General features: G+C 39.0%; 1 protein-coding gene across 6 annotated transcripts; it reads right to left on the bottom strand.

Annotated features, from left to right (window-relative positions):
* Positions 1-1,138: 1,138 nt before the first annotated feature.
* On the bottom strand, positions 1,139-24,823 carry RNF14 (ring finger protein 14). Of its 6 annotated transcripts, XM_074313701.2 has the most exons (10): positions 24,427-24,746; positions 22,990-23,072; positions 22,181-22,350; positions 20,856-21,025; positions 19,630-19,781; positions 16,262-16,789; positions 15,379-15,607; positions 6,077-6,249; positions 4,231-4,361; positions 1,139-2,519 (listed from the first exon to the last, which is right to left on the bottom strand). In XM_074313701.2, the coding sequence occupies exons 4-10, from the start codon at positions 21,007-21,009 to the stop codon at positions 2,462-2,464; spliced, it is 1,425 nt and encodes a 474-aa protein (XP_074169802.1). In that variant the 5' UTR covers positions 21,010-21,025; positions 22,181-22,350; positions 22,990-23,072; positions 24,427-24,746; the 3' UTR covers positions 1,139-2,461. The 6 variants fall into 6 exon arrangements, with proteins under 6 accessions (XP_074169802.1, XP_074169803.1, XP_019594678.1 ...); XM_074313702.2 differs by lacking the exons at positions 22,990-23,072; positions 24,427-24,746 and adding an exon at positions 24,753-24,823; XM_019739119.3 differs by lacking the exon at positions 22,990-23,072 and having other exon boundaries at positions 24,687-24,819.
* Positions 24,824-26,379: the final 1,556 nt, after the last annotated feature.

Genomic DNA, 26,379 nt, shown 5'->3' with positions numbered 1-26,379 from the left:
GGGCGGCCAGATGGCTCAGTTGGTTAGAGCGCGAGCTCTGAACAACAGGGTTGTCAGTTCGATTCCCACATGGGCCAGTGAGCTGCGCCCTCCACAACTAGATTGAAGACAATGAGCTGCCCCTGAGCTGACGCTGAGCTTCCAGAGGGGCGGCCAGATGGCTAAGTTGGTTAGAGCACGGGCCCTTAACAACAAGTTTGCCAGTTCAATTCCCAGATGGGATGGTGGGCTGTGCCCCTTGCAACTAAGGATTAAAAACGGTGACTGGACTTGGAGCTGAGCTGCACCCTCTACAACTAGATTGAAGGACAATGACTTGGAGCTGATGGGCCCTGGAGAAATACTGTTCCCCAATGTTCCCCAATAAAAAATTTAAAATTAAAAAAAAATAATAATAAATGGGACAAGATGCATCTAAATTGATAAACGCAGGCCCTTAAGTAAGTTCAATCACAATGTTAAAAAGTCATAAAACTTCTATTTTGACTTAAAAAATTAGTAGCTTGTTTCCAAAGATCAGTCTGGGGCAGCTGGATAGTTCAGTTGGACAGAGCGCGCCAGCTCTTAACAACAAGGTTGCTGGTTCGAGTCCCACATGGGCCAGTGAGCTGCGCCCTCCACAACTAGACTGAAAACAACAATCTGACTTGGAGCTGAGCTGTGCCCCGCACAACTAGATTCAAAAACAATGAACTGACATCCTGGAAAAACACACTGTTCCCCAATATTCCCCAATAAAAAAATTATCAGTTCTAGACTCAAACCTTCTATATAAAATCAAGAGACACGGCCTCTTCAAACTAGTTTTGGGTGGGATGAATTGGCAGGCTGCAAAAGGACCCTCTGCTTTTTCATTCCCACCAAAAGGATCCATGAGGTTCATGTCAATTTATGGTAAATCTCAGACCACTTGTAAAAAAGGCCTTCATGAAATTAAGCTAGGTACAAAACTCTGATATACCAACCTTCAATAAACTCATTTCTAGGGCATTTGAGGGTTACCCTAATCTTTCATTTTACCCAAAGACAAAAGTACTCTACCCAAAACTTCACCATCTTAAAATTAGCTCATAACTCATGCCTCCAAAATAAGACTTTACAAGCCATTGGTGAACAAATAGCAACTCGGCTCTAATGATAATTTTTAAATTATTTTTATTTTTAAGATTAAGCATCCTCATTGACAATTCAGAAACAGTCCTTGCTGACTCTTTGGATACACACACATAAAATAGTTAAAAATGATTCCCCAATTTTCAAGGACACGGTAGAAAAAAAACGTTCACAACTGCAGCTGAATTCTTCTGTTTTTTTCAGAAAAAAATCTTCTTTTGCTACCAAGCCACTCACCAAACCAAAAGGAAAGACAATTTTTCAAAAAGCCAATAAAACCCAGAAAGAGGGATCTAGGCAAGTCAAAATTATCCCCCAAAACAGTGCTGTTGCAAAACAGGGTGGGAAATCAAATTCTCAGAGCTCATCAGAGAAGACCTTTAAAAAGAGTTCAGAGAGTTAGGACTAAACTACAGTGGTGTGGAGTTCGAAAAGCAGATAATTAAAGAAAGTTCAGCTTGGGAATATATCAGGTTTTCTCCTATTCCAGCAGAGGAAGTAAAAATGTGAGCTGCTGGAGTTAATATTAAAATTGTCCTTACCAATGGAAGGTTGGGTGAGGGTAAAAAAAGAAAGGCAGCAAAAGACAAGTTGTTTTGAATCTACGCTCTACTGCCCAGGAAAGCCGAACACGGCTGAAATTCTTCTGAGCCAGTATCATTAAATAATACACCTGGCTCAAAACCAGTAGACTATACACCACTAACAAATATCAGGTGACCCACAGTGTTTGTGGTATTAAAAAATATTTCTAAAACTAGCTATAACTTTCCATTCTGAAAGCAGTAGAACAAAATGACATTGGGCCTTCCAACCACTTATAAAGGGCTCTCTCCAAAGGGAACTAACTTAGCAGAAATTCAGGTTGGAAGGAATGTAACATGGAGTAAATGAGACAGGCTCTCAGTACAATTTTAATAAGGCTTCTACCCACCCCAGTTGTAAAGAATAGTAGTACTGAGGGGACTCCCACAGAATGTCTTAGAGGGATGCTTCTCAGAGATAAAAAGGGTCTGTAAGTTGAACTCTTGACCCCTCTTACCTAAAGCTTGGGGAAAATAAATAATTTTTAACTATTCAGAGCTTTGGGTACATAGTAATAGTTAATATTCTCTAGTTTTCATTTTCTGAACCTTTGGCTTATAATTTTTTCTCAATTATGTTACATTGAAAAATGTATGAGTGTGCCTTAATCAGTAGTACCACATGAAAATAAAAAACCTTCTTTCGTATCTTCTACATTATAAGAATGAATGAATGGTACCCTAAATATCCTGCAGTTACTTTGCATACTCAACAAAAGATTAGGGCAAACCATTTCACTTCCACATCTTCAGCAGGAGCTCACTTAGTCTTCAACCTCATCTTCCCAAATATCTCCATTAACATCCACAGCATGAAACAACCTGGAAACATATAAGGTACAATTTTATACAGTTGGAAGAAACCGAATATAATTTCTTTCCCTCAAAAATACTTTCTGCCCTCTTCTGATAACATCTTTATCTTTTCCTCTCCTTTAATCTTTCACTGAGGAGAACTGAAATACAGATCCTTTGAACAAGTTGCCTTAAAGTTTATAGCCCTTTTAGGATCCAGACAAACACTGTAGGGCCAAGGATAAATAATAATGGACCATGGGTATCACAAAACTGATACTCAACATATACAATATGTGGAATAAGCCAAGATTGGGCAAGTCAGGCCATCTAGAAGTTGAATTCTTTCAAGACACTTTAACTCTATTACATACTAGTCATTCCATTCTGTCTCCCCAGTCCTTGCACTCTCCATTCATAAAATGTTTTATAGTTGCCAACTTGTCTTTCTTCCCTTATGTTACCTAAAATGTACACAATTTTCGAAGTAGATTTCCAGTGGTTTGTGGACAGAGCTTGTTTCTTCAAATTCTCTTACAGTTTGATAACACCAATGATAGCAGGTACTATAGAGATGCCTATTAACAAAGATCATCACCTGATGCTGAAATTGGAGCTGGTGGAGAATAGGATATTTACATCATGCCAAGAAATCACCCCACAGATCACTTACTAATAGCAAAAAAGAAAAAGTACCTTTACAGTGGAGCAAGTGATAAAACTGAGCATCGTGCTACATAGTGGGACAGCCTGACATCATGGACATGATGTGATACAATATGAAGCACACATCACCCTCAGGAAGTATTCTGGTCAAAATGTTACTCTACGTCCCGTCAAACTTCAGTCTAGACCTAACTTTCAGTTTACAGGAAATAAAGAGGATAGAGAAACAAGCTAAAAGGCACCATGAAGAAACAAAACTCTAGAAGGTAAGATGTTCTCGCACAGGACAACTGGCCTGGACTCCTCAAAAAGTCAATGCTCCCCTCAGCACATACCAAAAAAAAGGTGGGCAAAACTTTTTATATTAAGAGACTAAAGAGACAAAACCAAATAAAATGACTGAACTCAATTAGATCCCGGTTTAATAAAACAGCTTCAGACGATATTTTTAGGGATAATTGGGATGTTTTAAATATGTTTATTAGAGGGGTGGCCGGTTAGCTCAGTTGGTTATAGCATGGTGCTAATAACACCAAGGTTGCTGGTTCGATCCCCGCATGGGCCACTGAGAGCTACGCCCTCCTTAATAAATAAATAAATAAATGTTTATTAGATAACAATACACCATTATCACTAAATTTTTTAAAGTATTGTATGTAGAAGAATTTTCTTATTTTAGGAGATACATGTGGAAGCATTTAGAAATGAAGTATCATGTCTTCAACTCAGGGTCAAGTAGTTCAGCAAACTAGAGAACAAATATGGCAAAATATCAAATGTTAATTTTGGTGGAAGGTATCTTACTATTCATATTCCTATCCTTTCAACTTTTCTGTCTGTTTGAAATTTTCATTATAAAAAGTTGAAGAGGATAAAAAAATAAAATTTCCAAATAGTGTATTTTCCTCATAAAACTCATTTTCAAGGCAATAATATAAAAATTCATATATATAAGAAAATATGAAAGCGAATTCTCTAATACACAAAGCACTTAAGTCAAAAACACTGGATCTATGGTCTGCAAATCAAGCGCCAAAAACTGCTTAGCCTAGGGAATTGTGTGTCTACGTACCGGTTAAAACACGGGGAAGCAGGATCAGTGAAATGTCTATAAGGGTTTGCTCTCGACAGAGAACCCATGCAAATCCAGCAGAAATACTGCATACAGCCAGTACATGTCATCTTGTTACATCCATCTAATTTCTGGTGGGAAGGATAAAAAGGGAAAAACATCAGGGCTGTAAAAGCAAAAGAGAAATGCATATGCCAAAAAGATTCAATACAACATTCTCGCAGTCTCCCTTTTCTCATATAGGGCTGGTATATCTAGGTAACACACTGATAACTATTTAATGCTTACCCTTTTGTATTACAGGTAAAACACAGAAAATACTTAGCAGGTGTTCCTACAACTACTTAACAAGTTCTCTTCTGATAAACTGTGGATGCAAACCAAACATATAAGTGGAACACGTTGTTAGATTAATATTCCAATGTCTGGACTTAATGTGTGTGATTCTAAACTTTTACATAAATCTAATTAAACATTTGGTATCAAGTTCTCCACTCTGTCATAGCGTGGACACATGTAAGAAGTGGCTAAATAGAATGCTAATTTACTTAATGGAGTAACTGGGGAATGACCACCACGTTCAGTTCAGATATACAGTAGTTCCCCCTTATCTGTAGTTTTGCTACCTGCAGTCAACCGTGGTCCAAAAATATTAAATGGAAAATTCTAGAAATAAACAATTCATGAGTTTTAAATCGCACACGGTTCTGAGTAATGGGATGAAATCTCGTGCAGTCCTGCCCAGGATGTGGCATCCCTTCCTGTTACTTAGTAGCTTTCTCAGTTATCAGATCGACTGTCACAGTATTGCAGTGCTTGTGTTCAAGTCACCCTTAAAAATGCCTAATGCTACCTCACATTGCCTACATTATTCACCTCATTTTGTATCATTTCACATCATCTCAAGACGGGTGGGTACAATACAATAATCTATTTCAATGAATAGAGACCACACATAACTTTTAATACAGTATATTGTTCTATTTAATTAGTTCTTGTTAATCTCTGACTGTGCCTAATTTATAAATTAAATTTTATCATACCATGTTTCCCCGAAAATAAGACCTAGATGGACAATCAGCTCTAATGCGTCTTTTGGAGCAAAAATTAATATAAGACCCGATATCATATTATATTGTATTATATTATATATTATATAAGATCTGGTCTTATAGTAAAATAAGACCGGATCTTATATTAATTTTTGTTCCAAAAGACGCATTAGAGCTGATTGTCTAGCTAGGTCTTATTTTTGGGGAAACAGTAGGTATATATGTATAGGGAAAAACATAGTACTTATGGGGTTTAGTATTATCTGCAGTTTCAGGCATTTACTGGGGGTCTTGGAAGATATTTCCCACAGATAATGGGGCGAAGCTACTGTAATGGGTTAGAACAGTAGGATCAAATACAAAGATATATTTTGATTTTAACACACACTAAGTTTTTGTCAAGAAGCAATAGCTTTATCTGTCTATTTTGGCTCAGATCAGTAGGAAAATGTCTCTATTTCCTAAGAATATACTTGTTAAGCAAGTATGTTAATTCCAGGATAAATAGTGTAAGGCTTGATTTTTAAAATTTTTAAAATTACATCAATGAGTTAAGAGTTGATTGTAGCTCTAGTACGGCCTCTCCTAATCCATTCAATTTTGAGGTAGATATAACGTGAAGACAATTGTCACGGTATGAAAACACTTTGAAAAAGGAAGCCTACATACATTTAAGGTCGATAACAATATCAAGTAAAGAATTTGCACCTTCCAAGTAAGAAAGTTTAAGAAATACCAAAATGTGGTTTCTTAATTAGTCATGAAATTAATAGGGTTCTTGCAAATCTGTTTACCTCTATGGGAGTCCCACAACACGGGCAGCTCTTTGAATTCTTTTCTAGCCACTCCTTACTTTCCATCTCTTCCAGTGCCTTCTGAATCACCCTCTTACCATACCTCTGTTCCAAAAATCTTTTATTGGCCTCATCTGCTTGCAGGTACTCATTTCGTAAGTCTATTAATTTCTCTAGAAAGTGAAATGGAAAATTAACTTGTATACAATTTTGCAATAGTAATTAAAAACCATTAAAAATGGCCATAACATTTGACTACTCAATAATGTTACCCCTGGGACTTTATCATAAGGAACTAATCCAAAGTAAATTATATGCATGGAAATGCCTATAACAATGGCAAACAAATTAAATGTCCAAGGGAATAACTATGTGTGAAAGAGCCATTTAATGACATAATCATCAGTTATTAAAAACTTATAATTAGGATGGCTACAACTCAATTAAAATATTCATTATAGACTCCAGAAAAAAAGCATATTTAGGTTATCACTAGGTAAAAGTTAGACATGCACAAGTGACTAAGAACAAAAAGGAATCTTCCAACTAGAAAAGTTGGACCAGCTAACAGTGGTAGAATAATAAACAGGTTATCTTTTATCTTTGATTTTGACTTAATGTTGATATGCTTGTGCGACTAGTAGTATAGAGTTAAGACTGACTTATCTAAAAAACGCAATGGTTGAAGCAGACACTGATTTTCCACTAAGTCAGCATCATTCACCACTTGAAAATAACAAGGCCTACCAAGTAAACGAAAAGTACCTTTGGCTAAAGGGCAAAGACTAACTGTTTAATTTGGTGTATCAAAAAAAAAAAAAGGACTTCCGGAAAAATGGCGGAGTGAGCTGAGCCTCTGTAAAGCTCCCCTGGAATTTACAAAGAATCGAACAAAAACTCCACAAAGGACTCCCTGCACAGCAGACAGGCAACACGAAGAGGCCCACTACCGACTGAAATCACCTACAGGTGGGAGATTCGCGCGAGTGAAGGGAGGAGGAAAGGGAGAAGTGCGGAGACGGAGCCGCGCGGGCGCAGGACGCAGACCTCGCTCAGTGCTCCGAGCTCGCTGCTTCCCGGAACTACCGCAGCTGCGGGAGAGGGAAGAACTCGGACAGCTAGGGCTCCGCCAGGGCTCCACAGGGCTGAGGGGACAGCATATAACACGGCTGAACCCAACGCTCACGGCAGAGACCTCGGAGAAAAGACTGAGGGAAAAAGGCTGAAAACGGTGGTTTAAGCCCGCACTGCAGAGCAGAGAACGGAGCCTTAGGCACTGAGACTAGCCGCCCCCTCCCTCCCCTCCCAGAGCTCGCCCCGCCCCCACCTGCCCGGTGCTAGAAGCGAAACAGTGGCGGTGCCAGATCAAAACAACAGAGAATTTGCTATTTTGAGAACTGTGGACCGCAGACACGGGTTCGCAGCCCAACTAGTTCCGGCAAAGGGAAGAGAGCTGTGGAGGCGGGACCGGCCGTGGCGGTGGTGGTGGTCGCCGCCATTGCTCTGGGCCACCTCTCACAACTCACCCCGCCCCTGACCCCACCTATCTGGGCGGATCCCTGCAGGAGTAAACAGAACTGCTGAAACATACGGGCTCTGAATCAGGAGCTGGAAGAGCTTTGGAACATCAAAAGCCCTCCGCATACCCACCGGGACACTGCGCCCTGTGACCTAGACGAACTATTAACAGAGGAGAAGCCCGTCTCCCAGGGAATCCCCCCATTGTGTGAGAAGTTGGAATAGTGCAGAGAAAACATAGCACTACCGTGTGGGAGAAGAAAAATAAATTGCAGTTGGAGAAATAATAAAACATTCTACCAACAAGTACTGGCAAACAAAAGAAAGACCGCTTCCTATCAACCTGTTGCAGAAGTCACTCCTGTAGATGTCTAGGAAGAGAAATAGTAAACCGGTAATCGCCATGAATAACCAAGGCAACAAGATAGCTCAGAAAGAAAGTGAACAATCTCCAGAGAAGGCACTTAAAGATACAGAAATATGTGACTTAAATGACAGAGAATTCAAGATTGCAGTTCTGAAAAAACTCAATGAGATACAAGAAAACACAGATAGGCAGTTAAATGAACTCAGAAACTCAATCAAAGAACAGCATGAGCATTTTACGAAAGAGATTGAAATTTTAAAAAAGAACCAAATAGAATTTCTGGAGATTAAGAACTCAATAGAAGAAATTAAGAATGAAATAACCAGCTTAGGTAGTAGAGTTGATCAGATGGAGGAAAGAATCAGTGACATCGAAGATAAAAACCTGGAAATGACACAGATAGAAGAAGAAAGAGACTTGAGACTTAAAAGAAATGAAAGAACTCTACAAGAACTTTCTGACTCCATCAGAAAGAACAATATAAGAATAATGGGCATACCAGAAGGAGAAGAAAGAGAGAAGGGAACAGAGAATATATTCAAACAAATTGTCGATGAGAACTTCCCAAATTTGTGGACAGAACTGGACCCTCGAATCCAAGAAGCAAATAGAACACCTAGTTACCTCAATCCCAACAGGCCTTCTCCAAGGCACATTGTATTGAAGCTGTCTAAAATCAACGACAAAGAAAGAATCCTCAAGGCAGCCAGGGAAAAGAAGACGGTAACTTACAAAGGAAAGCCCATTAGATTATCATCAGATTTTTCAGCAGAAACTCTACAAGCCAGGAGGGAGTGGAACCAAATATTCAAACTATTGAAAGAGAGAAATCATGAGCCAAGAATAATATATCCAGCAAAGATATCCTTTAGATATGAAGGAGGAATAAAGACCTTTCCAGACATACAGAAGCTGAGGGAATTTTCTAATACACGACCTGCACTACAAGAAATACTAAAGGAGGCTATTCGACCACCATCAACAGGGACAATTTGTGGCAACCAAAACTCAAAAAGGGGGAGAGTAAAGGCCTGATCCGGAATATGGGAATGGAGAAAGTAAGCGTGCTGAAGAAAATGGAATACTCTAATGATCAAACTTTCTTTTACATAAACTTAAGGGTAACCACTCAAAAAAAATCCAGAACTGAAATATATACTGAAATAAAAAAAGAAACAGAGGGAAACATCATAGAATACCACCACACAGAAATAACAGACAACAACAAAAAGGCAAAGAAACAATGGAGACACAGCCTTACCAGAAAACTAAAGATAGAATGACAGGAAATCCTCACATATCAATAATCTCCCTAAATGTAAATGGACTGAACTCACCAATAAAAAGGCACAGAGTAGCAGATTGGATCAAAAAACTAAACCCAACCATATGCTGTCTCCAAGAGACACATCTCAGCTACAAGGACAAGCATAGACTCAAAGTGAAAGGGTGGAAATTGACACTCCAAGCAAATGGTACCCAGAGAAAATCAGGTGTAGCCATAATGATATCAGATGAAACAGACTTCAAGGTGAAAAAGATAACAAGAGACAAAGATGGACATTTCATAATGGTGAAGGGGACTGTACAACAAGAAGACATAACAGTCATCAATGTTTATGCCCCCAATCAGGGAGCACCGAAATACACCAAGCAACTACTAACAGAACTAAAGGGAGAAATTGACCAAAACACAATTATACTAGGGGACTTAAATACACCATTGACAGCTATGGATAGATCATCCAAACAGAAAATAAATAACGAAATAGTAGCCCTAAATGACACATTAGATGAAATGGACATAATTGACATTTATAGAGCACTTCATCCTAAAACATCAGACTACACATTCTTTTCTAGTGTACATGGAACATTCTCAAGGATAGACCATATATTGGGACATAAAACCAGTCTCAACAAATTTAAGAAGATTGAAATCATACCATGCATATTCTCTGATCACAAGGCTTTGAAATTGGATATCAATTGTAAAAAGAAAGCGGGAAAAAACACAAATACATGGAGATTAAACAACATACTTTTAAAGAAGGACTGGGTCAAAGAAGTTAGAGGAGAGATCAAAAGATACATAGAAACAAATGACAATGAAAATACATCCTACCAAAATTTTTGGGATGCAGCGAAAGCAGTTTTAAGAGGGAAATTTATCTCATTACAGGCCTATCTCAAGAAACAAGAAAACTCCCAAATAAATAACCTCATGTTACAACTTAAAGAACTAGAAAAAGAAGAACAAGTAAAACCCAAGGTCAGCAGAAGAAAGGAAATAACAAAAATTAGAGCAGAACTAAATGAAATAGAGAACAAAAAGACAATAGAAAAAATTAATGTGACAGAGCTGGTTCTTTGAAAAGATTAACAGAATAGACAAACCCTTGGCTAGACTTACTAAGATAAAAAGAGAGAAGACACTGATTAACAAAATCAGAAACGTAAAAGGGGAAGTTATCACGGACACCACAGAAATACAAAGGATCATCCAAGAATACTATGAAGGACTAAATGCCACCAAATTCAACAACCTAGAAGAAATGGATAAGTTCTTAGAAACATATAGCCTTCCAAGGCTGAACCATGAAGAACTGGAAAATCTAAACAGACCGATCACCAGTAACGAAATTGAATCAGTCATCCAAAACCTTCCCAAAAGCAAAAGTCCGGGACCAGATGGCTTCACTAGTGAATTCTACCAAACCTTCAAAGAGGATCTAATACCAATTCTGCACAAACTCTTCCAAAAAATTGAAGAAGAGACAGTACTCCCTAACTCATTTTATGAGGCCAACATTACCCTGATACCAAAACCTGGTAAGGACAGCACAAAAAAAGAAAACTACAGACCAATATCTCTAATGAATACCGATGCAAAAATCCTAAATAAAATTCTAGCAAATCGAATACAACAATGCATTAAAAAGATTATTCATCACGACCAAGTGGGGTTCATCCCTGGGGCACAAGGATGGTTCAACATACGCAAATCCATCAATGTGATACATCACATAAACAAAATAAAGGACAAAAATCATATGATTATATCAATTGATGCAGAAAAAGCATTTGACAAGATACAACATCCATTTATGATTAAAACACTTAATAAAATGGGTATAGAAGGAAAATACCTTAACATAATAAAGGCCATATATGACAAGCCCTCTGCAAATCTCATAATTAATGGAGAAAAACTGAAGCCCTTTGCTCTACGTTCAGGAACACGACAGGGATGTCCCCTATCACCTCTGCTTTTCAACATAGTGTTGGAAGTCCTTGCCAGAGCAATCAGGCAAGAGAAAGAAATAAAAGGCATCCAAATTGGGAATGAAGAAGTTAAATTATCACTCTTTGCAGATGACATGATGCTATATATAGAAAACCCTAAAGACTCCACCAAAAAGCTATTAGAAACAATCAACGAATACAGTAAAGTTGCCGGCTACAAAATCAACGCACAAAAGTCCATTGCCTTCCTATATACTAACAATGAAATCTCAGAAAAAGAAATACAAAAAACAATTCCTTTTGCAATTGCAGCAAAAAGAATAAAATACCTAGGAATAAACTTAACCAAGGATGTGAAAGACCTATATGCTGAAAACTATAAGACATTTTTGAAAGAAATTGAAGAAGACACAAAGAAATGGAAAGACATTCCGTGCTCATGGATTGGAAGAATCAACATAGTTAAAATGGCCATATTACCCAAAGCAATATACAGATTCAATGCAATCCCCATCAAAATCCCAATGGCATATTTTAAAGAAATAGAACAAAAAATCATCAGATTTGTTTGGAACCACAAAAGACCCCGAATAGCCAAAGCAATCTTAAGGAAAAAGAACAATAATGGAGGTATCACACTTCCTGACTTTGGCTTGTACTACAGGGCTACAATAATCAAAACAGCATGGTATTGGCAGAAAAACAGACACATAGACCAATGGAATAGAATTGAGAGCCCAGAAATAAAACCACATAAATATGGACAGATAATTTTTGACAAAGAAGCTAAAAACATACAATAGAGCAAAGACAGCCTCTTCAATAAATGGTGCTGGGAGAATTGGATAGCCACGTGCAAAAGAATGAAACTGGACTGCTATTTGTCACCATGTACCAAAGTTAATTCAAAATGGATCAAAGACTTAAGCATAAGACCTGACACAATAAACTGCATAGAAGAAAACATAGGTACTAAACTTATGGACCTTGGGTTCAAAGAGCATTTTATGAACTTGACTCCAAAGGCAATGGAAGTAAAAGCTAAAATAAACGAATGGGACTATATGAAACTTAAAAGCTTCTGCACAGCAAAAGAAACCATCGACAAAATAAAGAGGCCACCAACTGAATGGGAGAAGATTTTTGCAAACAGTGCCTCCGATAAGGGGCTAGTATCCAGAATATACAAGGAACTCATGCAACTCAACAACAAAAAAACAAACAACCCAATTGAAAAATGGGCAGAGGACTTGAAGAGACATTTCTCCAAAGAGGACATACAAATGGCAAATAGACACATGAAAAAATGTTCAACATCACTAATCATCAGAGAAATGCAAATCAAAACCACAATGAGATATCACCTCACCCCAGTCAGAATGGCTATCATCAAGAAGACAAATAGTAACAAATGTTGGAGAGGCTGTGGAGAAAAAGGAACCCTCATACACTGTTGGTGGGAATGCAGACTGGTGCAGCCATTATGGAAGGCAGTGTGGAGGTTCCTCAAAGAATTACGAATAGAATTGCCATATGACCCAGCAATCCCTCTCCTGGGTATCTACCCAAAAAATCTGAAAACATTTAGAGATAAAGACACGTGTGCTCCAATGTTCATTGCAGCTTTGTTTACTGTGGCCAAGACATGGAAACAACCAAAATGTCCTTAGATAGATGAATGGATAAAGAAGTTGTGGTATATATACACAATGGAATACTATTCGGCAGTAAGAAAAGATGATATAGGAACATTTGTGACAACATGGATGGATCTTGAGAGAGTAATGCTGAGCGAAACAAGTCAGACAGAAAAAGCAGAGAACCATGTGATTTCACTGATATGTGGTATATAAACCAAAAACAACAAAAGAACAAGACAAACAAATGAGAAACAGAAACTCATAGACACAGACAATAGTTTAGTGGTTGCCAGAGGGTAAGGGGGGCGGGGGGTGGGGGGTGGGAGATGAGGGTAAGGGGGATCGAATATATGGTGATGGAAGGAGAACTGACTCTGGGTGATGAACACACAATGGGATTTATAGATGATGTAATACAGAATGCTACACCTGAAATCTATGTAATTTTACTAACAATTGTCACCCCAATAAATTTAATTAAAAAAAAAAAAAGTCAGTGTATAAAATTTACCACCCGGAGGTACTGAAAAGTTCCTCCTGCCAACTTTTCCCCTTGATACTCTATCTGGTTTCTATTACTTTATCACCTAAATGGAATAGGCAGCCATTCCCAAAGGCTTTACTTATAGACAAATATAAGTAGCTTTTGTTCATAAAGCTAGAAGCTTTACTTACAGCTTTTGTTCACCATCCTATTACCTTAATTTTTCAACATGACTAATTAAAGGCCTCTCTCAATAATGCTCTGGTTATTTTATTACTTTCCTCATATTTAGAACTCTGTCTCTTTTTTTATGCAGTGAACATCTTCTGGCACAGAATCCTATCTGCACTTTTTCCTTTCACCTGAATCCTTTCTCTGCGTTGTGCACTCCCATGGCTCCATCACCTCTGCTTAGATGTAGCAGACATGTATCTTTTTATCTTGTCATTTTTATCCCTTTAACAATCAAAAACATTTTTGTGTTCCTAGATATCTTAAGGACAAAGATTATTTCTCTAATGTTCTTAAAATAATAACATTGCAAGTACTTCATGTATTTTACATGGTAATATCTAATATACCTAAAAATATAAAGAAAAAGATGCCAAATTTTGCTGAAGCCCCCAAGCCTACCTTCAATTTTTCTTCCTCAAATGATGCGAAACACCTGAAATGTATATTAGCTTCTCAATACTAAGGCTACAGAAATCTAAAAAATGGCCTATACCATGCTGTAGTGAGTTCTCCATCACACCTGCATGGACCCACTACAAGCCTCTGCTCTAGGCAAGTGGAAGTATCACTCATTCTCCTCTCAGGGTGCTTCCTTGGAGATAAGGATACTCTGTCAACAGTAGCAATCAGTAACTATAATACTAATGGCATTAATAGTTACCATTTTACATGTATTAGCCCATTGTTCTCAAACTATCTGTGGTGAAGGACTAGTTTTTCTTCCCCACTCTGTCAAGAACAATCAAATGAATTATTAGGGGGGTGGCTGGTTAGCTCAGTTGGTTAGAGCATGGTGCTAATAACACCAAGATAGCCAGTTCGATCCCCACAGGGGCCATTGTGAGTTGTGCCCTCCTTAAAAAATAAATAAAAACTCAAATGAATTATTAGAAAAATGAAAGTAAAAAGACAAAAAATAAGCCTAAATTTTTATTAGATCTGAGTGACATAAAATTACTCCATGATATCACTATAAAAGTTTCCAACATTGACTCTCAATTTTTGTATTTATCTTGTCACAGACCAGTGTAACAACTATAAACTTCAGGAAGCACTACAATAGTTCATTTCATCTTTACAGTAACCCTAGGAAGTAGATAATATCGTCATCCCTGTTAATTTGAGAAAGTCACCAAGGTCCAGTTAAATTGATATCAAGGGCCTAATTTCTCAATCCTTATCTAGATCAAAAACGGCAAACAGGTTTCAACTCTTGTGCCTCCTTCAATAGAGGGTGGCTTTCTGAAGTGCTGTGCGGTGGAAGATTCTGAGGGCTCCCTGGGCTCAATGAGAAAGCACTCGATGACTGATCAGACATGTGCCACAGAAACAAATGTGACAGCTATGCATTTGCCAACCAGGATCTACATGATTTCATGTTCAAAGATAAAAATTACCTTTCCAATTCTTCCCTGGAATATTCTCCCCTGATATCTGCATGGCTTGTGTCTTTACATCCTTCAATTCTTTACTCAAACCACTTTGCCAGTGAGGCCTCCCCCAGTTTCCCAAAGTAAAATCCCAGCCCCCTTCCCCTTCAAAAATATTTCATATCCTGTTCCTGCTTTATTTTCTCCTCAGCACTTACCACCATGCAATATTCTTATTTATTTTGTTGGCCTGTCTCCTCCATTAGAATGTAAGTTTCATGAGGGCATTTGGTCACTACTATATCCACAGAAGCTAGGACAGTAATTGACACAAAAATCTGTTGAATGAACACGTCCAAATTGGAAAACTGAAGTGATAAATTGGGGTTTTTGTTTTGTTTTTGGTAGGGGGACAGGGGACTGAGTTCACAGTTACAACTTACCTGCCGTCACCTTACATGGAGACACGCCGTGGTAGGTCAGTCTGCACAAGGTACAGAAGGCAAAATTGCAACTCGAACAAATGCCCATGGTGCAGCCAGGCTCCTGCATGACAGGCAACTGGCAGCAGGGACGGGGACAGTACACCACATCCGCCATCAAGTCCAAGGTGGACTGGAGGAGCAGCCGGTCGTAGCGAGCAAATAACTCGGCTTCCACTAACTCTTTCACCTGGAGGAAAATATTGTAAAACACAGAGGTTTGATGGTTTCCCAACCAGTTCTGATCCCGAGGAGATCCTTAGAACACTGATACAAACCAGACGCACATAAAGTAAACCCCTCTATCTCACAAGTATGGCAAGTCTGTGTCTTGACTGAGATGGTGGTTACGTGGGTCTACACATTTGTCAAAACTAAGCCAACTGTACACTTTAAATAGGTACATTTATGCCTTAATAAAGTTGATTTTTTTTTAAAATCATACTAAGTAGGCTGTCCTTATGTTAAAATCTGTAAACGATTCAGTTAACCATTCCAAGGGCTATCCCTTTCAGATCCCAACCTCGTACAAAGACAGACTAGTGATTCCCCAAGGCTGATGACATCCTAGTAAATATACAAAGCAAATCACCAGAATTATTTTATACTTTTTCAACATTCATCCCTGCTGAGGACTGCCCATTCCGAGGCCAGCAAAAGAAGCATTTACATTTCCTTAAACAGTAAAGACCACAGTAGTCTTGATGGACACAGTGAAACAACTTGCAGGCTTGCTCCAGGGCCTCAGACTGCCCTAATGAGCCCCATCAAGGAAGTTCCTGAGAAGATGTCTCCCTCTGTGAAAGAGAATTAGGACACAGCTGTCATCAGAGTAAGGAGTTACCTGACTAGGAGTGGCCACCGAAGAGCACTTGGGTTCTGGGCAGTTGAGGCATTGAACTTGGCCATCTCTGATCTGGATTTCAAAGTAGTCCTTCAGACAGGCTTTGCAGTACACATGCCTGCACTCCAAAAAGTACATGCATTCACTACCCAGCTTCTCACAGAAACAAATATTGCACAGGAACAATTTACTATTAAAACATTTTATCTGCTGAGCTTGATCAAAGTCCAAGATTTCCTGGATCAGACTTGCCAATGATTCTACATCCTGCACAGCTCTCTCATCCACAATGTCTTCTTGGTCTACATCAGATCCAGCAGCTCCTCCAAACTCTAGCTCTGTGTTGGCAGAGGCTTGTGCCGTCCTTCTCTGCACTTTTTTCTGAGAACCCATCTTGAGCTCAAAAGGAGAGACAATATTCAGGTACCCTAGGGTCTCTTCCTTAAGAAACTGCATCCAGGCAAAGAGGACCACACTGCCACGGTGTTCTTCCCACAGGTTGTCTAAGTGCTTGCAGAGAGCAGACAGCTAGGAGAAAACACATGAGGATACCCATGAGTTTGGGAAGATCATGATGCTGTCAACTCCTGATTTCCCTTGAAATCTTTTTAACTTGTAAGTTAGGCTTTCAGAGTTCCTAACCTGATTTTTTTACTGCTGTGATAAATTGTGCTGCAAAACAGCACCAATACTCTTATCGGAGCACTTCTTAAACGATTCAGCCACATGAGCCGCAGTAGAACAAATGCCCATGGTGCAGCCAGGATCTTGCATCACAGGCAACTTTAGCATCAAAGTCAGAAGCTAAAAGAAATCCCATGGAAACAAGAAGAATGGGTGACTTCACAAAATGTAGAATTAGGTTTGCCACATGCTGCTGAATGGATGAGTTTTCGTCCATTAATTGTTCTTTGTGTTAGTATTGCTATCTACCTCATGTAGGAGAAAGAGATCTGGTTCTAAAATGAACTATTTCTATTCCTTTGGAGTGCTAGCCTTGTAGGTACCCTGAAATAATGGTTAGAAAGAGGACAGTTTAAAATACCATCCAAGTTTTAAAATTAATTCTAACTTTCAGTCCTACCAAAGAGCCAACTCACGTGACAAGCATCTGATCTGATTTCAGAATGCTTGTTATTCAGATTTACAAACTGGTTTTAACTGAGCCATCTGGGCTTACACCAGATCCTGGTTAATGGAGGCAGACAGACTGACATTGAACCTGGACACGATAAGCCCTCAACATGGTTTGGCTGCCTGCCATAGGGAAAGTTCACACTTTTGAAGCTAAGCAACCAAAGTTTAAACTATTTCAACTTTTCCTCCTTAAAAGTAGTCTATTCAATTTGAATGACAAATATAAGAGGATTTTCCATTAGAAATGTGAAATATTTGTAAGTAGAGCTCAGGAGTTATAATCAGCTTTTCTTTTTAGGTAAACATCAAAAAATCAGTCTTCCAGATGCAAACCAATTTTGCAAATTTACACAGTAAGTGAATAAGAACCACATTTTCTGTTCCTTGCTACTCACTCAGCCCTATACAGGCATGAACTTAAACACTTATTGACCAGTTCAAGATTGGACAACTAATGCTTTTCCACATTTGCATGAATATGCTTACAAGATCAACCACGCTTTTGAGAAACCTGCTGAAACTGGAATAAACATTAAAGGGAAGCTCTGAGTCCTGTGAGAGCCACCAAGTCCAATGAAGAAGCCATTCTCTTCCAGCCTCCATTCTTCTCCAGCCCCTTCTCAAAAGAGGCATCTGGGATGCACACAAATGTAAGGGAAGGGGAGATAGAAAGAGGAAAAGAGCAAGAGAGAGACTGGGTATGTATATATGTTAGAGGAGGAATAATGGAAAATACAAGAAAACTAACAGTTCCTTTCTATTTACCAAGCCTAATTCAGTGAAAGACAGGTCCACGTGTCAACTTCACAATCAACAGGTAAAATTCTTAATGCCAAGGAATCAGGGCCCAGCAACAAGCAAGAATTGAACCAAGAAGGCGCATAAGAGACCAGTTAAGATGTCCAATATGCACAAAAATTTATTTGATAGAGGATCCCACTGTAGTTTTAGCTGCATAACCTAAAATAAAGAACAACTCTTCCCCACACCCGCAAACGCCAGCATTAAGAACATGCTATTTGGCTGGAATCTGAAACCACCACCACACACCCAATTAATCTGTCCTTATGTTGTACGTGTGTGTATATGCACACATGTATGGATGTAAAGGATCAAGAGCTCTCTTGAGAAATGAGGCTATAAATATCTAAATAATTCAGTCAACTATCAGCGATCTAAATGTCAAACAGCCTTGATATTCCTGGGCAAATAATCCACTATCTTGAATGTATTGCCTCTGGCAGAGCTATTAGAATGTAACGTAATAATCCTTTTTACTCTACATGTATTATCTTTTTAAGTTTCATTTTGTTTGTAAACCTCAATTTTAAACTCATTTTATAAAAGCACTCTCATCTAAAAGATAAGACTGTTGGGGCAGCAGAGGGAGGAAGGGGATTGAAAATTACATGATCAAAAAGAAAAACCTGACAAGCTGTTCCTTAGTCAATAACTCTGACAGCTTTTGTCTTAATAAACATCAGCCTATCAATCTTCATCATGACTTCTAGAAAAGCAGCTACTATTGATCCGTTATCTAACCCAGAACACTTTATATTAGCTTCAAGTCATATTTATGTCTCAATCAAGAGTTGAGGTTGTTACTAGAAAAGGATATATAACCCATAGGAAATAACGGTTCATAATATAAGGTCTCAAGCCTTCATGAGATATCTACAGGAAGCATACACATTTCTATCTGTGTAATTACATCTATGTGAGACCAGTCAGCAGTTATATGTTATTAATATACAGATCTTTAAGAATAAAAGCACTTATTTTTACTTAGGACATTTGTTTATTCTAACTACCTTACTTCTATTTGAGTCCTCCGATTAGAATTAAATCTTTCATTTAAGGACTGGATAAGAAACTAAGGAAAAAAAAGAGTAATACCAACATCTAAGGAAAATGAGGAGGACCTTACAGTCTCCATCACAACACAGATTAAATGGGAAAATATCAAGACAAGAAACAATATACTTGATTAAAAATTATTCCCACTGCAATTCATAATGATTCATCATTTTAATTACTGCCATTCCTTTCTCAAACACCAAACATTTTCAATTCATTAACATTAGGATTCATGAAGGCAAGGGAAAAAAAATTACAAAATCAAAGCCATTTGTTCTTCATGCACTGAATTCAAGATTAAGGTAGTCTTCCATTAAAGATGAGTTTTTTAAGTTTCTAAAAATGGATAGGAGAAATTAAGTTTCGGGTCTAACCTGAGTTGGTGACAGCCATTTGCCACTAAGTGTGAATGAAGGTGGGGAGGAGGATGGATAATCTGGTGGCAGTTCAAAGTTCAGCACAAGTGGAGGCAGAAAGCAAATGGTGTATTCAAAGCCACTATTCTGGAGACACTCATTTGAATTGCCTGAACCAAAAACAAAGATTAGAAAGGATCAGTTGGTCAACACTTGAGTGTCCATTACTGTTGAGCAGTGCTCAAGCAAGACTTAATGCTTTAGCTGAGGGGATAAAAACCCTCCCCCAAAGCACTTCCTATTCCCTAATTTTAACTTCATAACCGCCACCTTAAAAAAAAAATCTTGTAAGCCCTTGAAAAAATCTAAGCACCATGAAATTTATAATGAAGATACGCAACTTATTCTTGTATACACTTTTGAGTACAATTCCTAACACGAATGAGCAAGTAGTACACAATGTTTGGTTGTTGTTTTACAGTAGATGATTAAAGACACAATCTAGAGAAAAGGACATTTATTTCTATCAAAGACCTACTTAGACCCGCATGTACCAACTACCCATGCATCATAGTTGGGAGCATTTGTGCCAACACAATGATTTCAGGCTTCAGGGGCAAGATACAGCACACAACACTCTCACAATCAAAGTTTCATTTTAAATGGTCACACTTAACTTTCTTTTCTCAGTGCCTTTATAGTAGAAACAGTCAAGAAAGTGTGCATCAAAGTCTTCTGCAAATGTTTGTATCAAAAGCAACATTTTTTTTTTTTTTTTTTTTTCTGAAGCAAAGGGTAACTAACAACAGAGTAATAACACATACCACTTGTTTATGGTAGCTTAAAAGATTCTGGAAACCAAACAGTATTAACAAACACCAGGATACTTTAAAGGTTCCTAAGAGTTCTCACATACATGATTTCATTTTCTCTTTTATTATCCCTATTGAACAGTCAATGACTCACAGCTGATAAACTGCTAGTTAGAATATTAGGATACACAGAATATGCAGGACAATATCCCAAATTCAGTGGTCAAAAGGTGAAATCAACCTGAAAAACCTGAAAACTGTTTATCTCCCAGTCCAATTTTAATTTAAAACAGAAACATGTATTAAATCTGTCATAATACCATCTATCATTAATGCCTATAAACAGAAGGTGATAATTTAGGTTTCACTAAGAAACTGAGAATTATCATTATTTAGGAAAAAAATCTGTTTAAGAGAATATTATTAACTAACCGCTCACAAATATCTTGAAATTTTGTGGCAAGTCCAGATAGATCCTGGTTTCTCCACCTTGGACAGACTCTGCTTTTCTAAATTCATCTCCATCATAAATACTCGCCAGGGCCAGCAATTCATCTTCCTGAGCTTCTCGGTCTTCTGACGACATTTAATTTTCTGAGGATCTGAAGAGAATCATTCAAATCAGTTAAGAATAGAAAAAAGGCACAGAGTTTGGAAAAGTCAAGCGGCACCAAGAAAAACAAAGTTCCTCACAAACAAGTGCAAAGAATTAATCAATACTCTCACTTTACTGTTAAACTGAAAAAGTGACAGGCATGTCTAATATTCTAGTACCTTTGCAACAGTAACGGCCTTTTCTTCAAAAAGAATGGTTATGGTGCTTCTAATTGTTGTAGGTATGACTGATTTAGGGGGAAAAAGCATAATTAAAAAAATTTTTGTTTTGACAGGACAAATTACAAACTACTTGATTTGTCCACTAAATCTAGCAGTGCCCACAAAAGGAGTCAAAGTATATTTGATTCACTTTTTAAAAATAAGTGAATTTTTTAAATGCACAGGAATCTCAAGAGCAAGTTTTCTTAACCTCAGCATTACTGACATTTTCGAACAAATCATTCTTTGTTGTGGGAGGCTGTCCTGTGCGTTATAGGATGTGTAACGTCATCCCTGGCTTCAACTCATTAGACGCCAATAGCATTCCTTTCCCTCAAGAGTTGCAACAATCAAAAATATCCCCAGACATGGCCAAATGTCCCTGGGGGGAGGTAGGGCCAAAAATGCTCCCAATTGAGAACACCCTGTTCTAGAGAATGTTACAGGAACAGATACTATATAAGAGAATTAGATAACTGAGGAAGCAGCAAAATAACATTAACATTTTGAAATGATACCAGATTTTGTCAAATCAATTTTAAGATTTATCATTATTTTAGGTAATACAAATATGCTACAATTAAAGTGTGAATCAATGCTTTTTAATCACAGCAAGTGAAAGTTGCACCACAATTTCAGATAATTTCAATGTGGAAAAAATACATAATGAGAATCTATGAAAATTATTTATTGGACAGTAATTACAATTGCAAATATGCTCCCTCTCAACTGGAATATTTTTTTAAATTGAAGTGTACAAAAATGAAGTTAGGACAGGGTTTTTCATGTTATAAAAGGTGACACTACAAAATTTAGACAAATTCATAAAATTATTCCACTTTCAAACAAAAATTTTTTTTTCCAAGAGATGTAATGGTTCTGCTTAAGCTGCCTCCCTATCTAAGATACAGTGACATGTTCTATTTGAGGTCAGTTAGTACCTGTTAATAACCGAAGAACAGAATATAAACACTGCAGTCTATTTCAGTTCAGAATCTGGAATTCATGCAAATCCCATTTATTCTCCTGACGATGGAGATGAGACTGCTGAAGCGGGATAAGAGGCCAAGATGTGGAATTCATACTAGATATACTATAGAAATCCTGCCATCTGCAGAAAAAAATACAAAATGGTGTTAGGACCCTCTCCAAATTTAAATTCTGAATTTCTATTATCACCTCTTAAGTCAAACACATTCTAACACAGTCCTAATCTACAGCTGCATACCGTGTTTCCCCGAAAATAAGACCTCACCGGAAAATAAGCCCTAGCATGATTTTTCAGGATGACATCCCTTGAACATAAGCGCTAATGCATCTTTGGGAGCAAATCTTAATATAAGACCCGGTCTTATTTTCGGCGAAACACGGTATTGCTCTCCTAGGACAGCCTAACCGAGCCACGTGATTAAAGGGGTATTTGCAATGAGAGGTCTTCTTATCTGACTGTCTTCAGCCCTGGGAGGAGCTGAGGAGGAACAGCAAGGTCATGGGAGGACAGCACACCACACCCCATGACAAACACCTTCCTGAGTTTTTGCTTCTCCTTTCCTCTTCTGTTGCTTCTATTCCTTCATTTCCTATCCCTTTCCAGTTTTTCCTCTCTCCTGCTAATGAATTAATCCTGCCAGGGACACTCCATACTAGGTTAACTTAAGTATGATAGCAGGATATTACAACACAAAATAAACACCAAAAGCACTCGCATGCATGCACACACATACAAACTTTTACATTCTGTTCTATATGCCTTAGAGCCAGGCTTCTGAACTGGGTGTGAGGGAGAAGAGGAAGGTGGACCATAGATAGGTTATGGAGAATCCTATGAACACCCTGAAATTATATGCAAAATTATTACACGAAACGATCATTTTAAAACCAGAGTCTCAGATGTGTGGCTCCCAAATAAGCTAAACATAAAATTCAGAATCGATTTACATTTACTGAGCACCTACTATGTATTATATTAGTTTCTTTCACATGATCTTATTTAATCTTAAACAATCTTACCAGATGTAGTACCTGGTGATAATTAAGCTTTTTGTTTCTTCCTGTTTAAACACTTATAAATGGGATGAGAAATAAATTTATGGAGTTTCTGGGTTTAGGTTAGTGTTCTCAATCTTGTCCGCACATTAGAATCACCTGAGCAATTAAACCAGGCATCAGTAGTTATCCAAGCTCTCCAGGTGACTCTACTGGGCAGCCAGGATTAAGAAGCACTACTCCAAGCAGTGTTTACCATCAACACTTCCTCATGCCCTACCCACCAGACCCCAGCTTCGGAAGCTGCCATGGGGGTCCCAGTCCCTTAATTCAGGTCGCTGACCTACATTTCCCTCTGATTCTATTCACTCAGCCTTCAAGACGTACTCCATGTAGAAATTTCCAATTAGAAGTCATGCTTATCTTTAAAAATCCAGCAAACTTTTTTATTGTAACTTTCCTATAACACTGTCACATCCCACCTTGTCTTACAGTCATTTATGAACTGCACTTTCTCTCCTACCAGATTGCATTAGTTTCTTAAGAGTGAGAATCACGTCTTTTGCATTTGTTTATTGTTCTCAGCATCTACAGTGCCTTGCATTAGACATTGGGAAAAAGGAGCAGTGAATTGGAGTGAGATGCAGCGTGCTGAAATGGGGTACCAGAATCATGAGGTTCAGTAACTGCTCTGCCACATCCCACTAGAAGCAGAAGGGTGGGTTGGTCGTAATAACAGCAAGAACAGTAGCTCTTACCATGTGTAAACCCTTTAAATGCATTAACTCCTGTTAGGTTCCCACAACCCACGAAGCAAGTCCTATTACTATCTCAATTATACAGATGAGAGAAATAACATTTTAAGTCCCTAAGGCCCAAGGTCACACAGCTAATATATAAATCTGCATTCAAACCACCCTGCTTCTTCACCTGTAACACAGAAACGAGAATAAACCCCGCTGCCATCAGACAAGATATAACTGAAGTTTAATATCAGTTTTGGCAAACCGGAAACCGCTACGCGGGTGAGGGAGGCCCCTCCTCCGCCGGGTTTCCCTGAGGCCTGGGAATATCCTACTCGTTTTCCCAGGCCACTCCATGCGGACTCCAGCCCTGGGGTCAGCTCTGGCTCCGGGATCAGCACGCCGCCGCCGGTGTCTCCACCGCTCACCACCCGGAGTGTCGAGTTTGTGCGACTCACCTAAAACCGGGGAGGGGCGGGCAGGCCCACGTCCTGCTACCTGCCCCAGCGCTGGGACGCAGAGGGCGCTGTGCCGGCGTGAGAGGTCCCGAAAGAGCACGGCCTGGATCCTACCCTTCCTCCTCTGAGCGCCCCGGGGGTCTTAGCCGGGCCGGGCCGAGGGTGCCCCGTCCTGGTTTGTGGGGCTAAGGCCCACTGAGCAGTCCCGGCCCGGCCGCCCTTCTCTGCCTCCCGCGCCCGGAGCACGGTCACCAGCGTACCTTCCGGCCGCCCACCGTGCCGGGTCCGAAAGTTCCGCCCTCCGCCTTAGCCCCGAGTCCCCTCACCGCCACTCGCCCGCCCGGCCTGGAGAAACCTGGCTCAACCTGCGCACCGCCTCTTCCGTCCTCGGAGCTGTCAGCTGAGCTGGGCGGATCCGGCTGCAGCGGCCCCGGCGTGAGGAGAGCTCTGCGCAGCCGCGGTGTCCGCCTGGCCCCCCCGGCGACCCACCGCAGGCCAAAGGCGGCGCTGCAGGCGGGACCACCGTCACCTCCACCACCGCTCGGTAAACTTAAGTGCTGTGCCTCTGGAGAAGCCGATACAAATGCACATCTGTATTTGTATAGAGACCTCATGCCCAGGGGTCTCCTTTCAACAGTTCTGGGACAGGGCCGGGGAATTAGAATTTTTACCAGTCCCTAGAGGTGATCGCGAGGCAATGGTCTGCCTGGGGCAGACACTCCCGCAACCATCCCAGCTCTGCTCCCCCAGATAGATTTCAGCCTCCTCGATCTCAAATACCTTCTCAGAAATGCTGCCCATTTTTCTCCTCCACCATGAAAGCATTCACTCATTGCTCATACTATATAACAGTAATAACGACCACAGGTACTGAGCAGTTAAGATACTTAAAGCACTGTGGCAAGTTCTTTATGTACATTGTCCCTTTATCTTCACTATAACATTATGATTTGATTTAGGTACTATTTGTTATTCCCACTTTATAAATGAGGAATTGAAATTTAGATTCAATAACTTACCAAAGGGCGCATGATTATTAAAAGGCTGAGCAGGAATAAAAATTACATGTTCCCGACCTCATGCCATATACAAAAATTAACTCAAAGTGGAACAAAGACCTAAATATAAGAGCTAAAACTATAAAACTCTTGGAAGAAAATGTGGGAGTTAATATTTGTGAACTTGAATTAGGCAATAGTTTCTTAGTCCACCAAAAGCACAAGCAACAAAAGAAAAAAATAAACTAGATTCATCAAAATTAAAAACTTTTCTGCTTTAATAAAACACTATCAAGAAAGTGAAAAGTCAACCCATAAAAGAAAATATTTGCAAATCATATATGACAAAGGTCTAATATCCAAATATATATATATATATATATATATATAAATTCTTACAACTCAACAATAAAAAGACAAATAGCTCAATTTAAAAATGGGCAAAGGATCTGAATAGACATTTCTCCAAAGATATACAAATGGTCAGTAAGCACATGAAAAGATGCTCCACATCATTAGTCATCAGGGGATGTAAATCAGAACCACAGTGAGAAAACACTTCATGCTCACTAGGGTGTCCATAATAGAAAGACAGGTAATAACAAGTGTTGGTGAGGATGTGGAGCAATTGGAACCCTCATACACTGCTGGTGGGAATATGAAAATGGTATAGCTGCTTTGGAAAACAGTCTGACAGTTCCTCAAAAAGTTAAACATAGAGTTACAATAAGTCTACTCCTAGGTATATACCCAAGAGAATTGAAAACATGTTTGCACCAAAACTTGCATACAAATGTCCAATTACATTTGTATATATTTATTTGTAATAGTGTACACAGATGTACATCATAGCAGCAGTATTCACAATAGCAGAAAGGTAGAAACAACTCAAACGTCCATCCATGGATAAATGGATAAATAAAATGTGGTATATCCATACAGTGGAATATTATTC

Source organism: Rhinolophus sinicus, chromosome 5, assembly GCF_057876585.1.
Source record: "Rhinolophus sinicus isolate RSI-liver-muscle chromosome 5, RSI-T2T, whole genome shotgun sequence".
Taxonomy (NCBI): Eukaryota; Metazoa; Chordata; class Mammalia; order Chiroptera; family Rhinolophidae; genus Rhinolophus; species Rhinolophus sinicus.
Note: the sequence above shows the minus strand (reverse complement) of the source record. Positions and strands in the feature narration are given on the sequence as shown.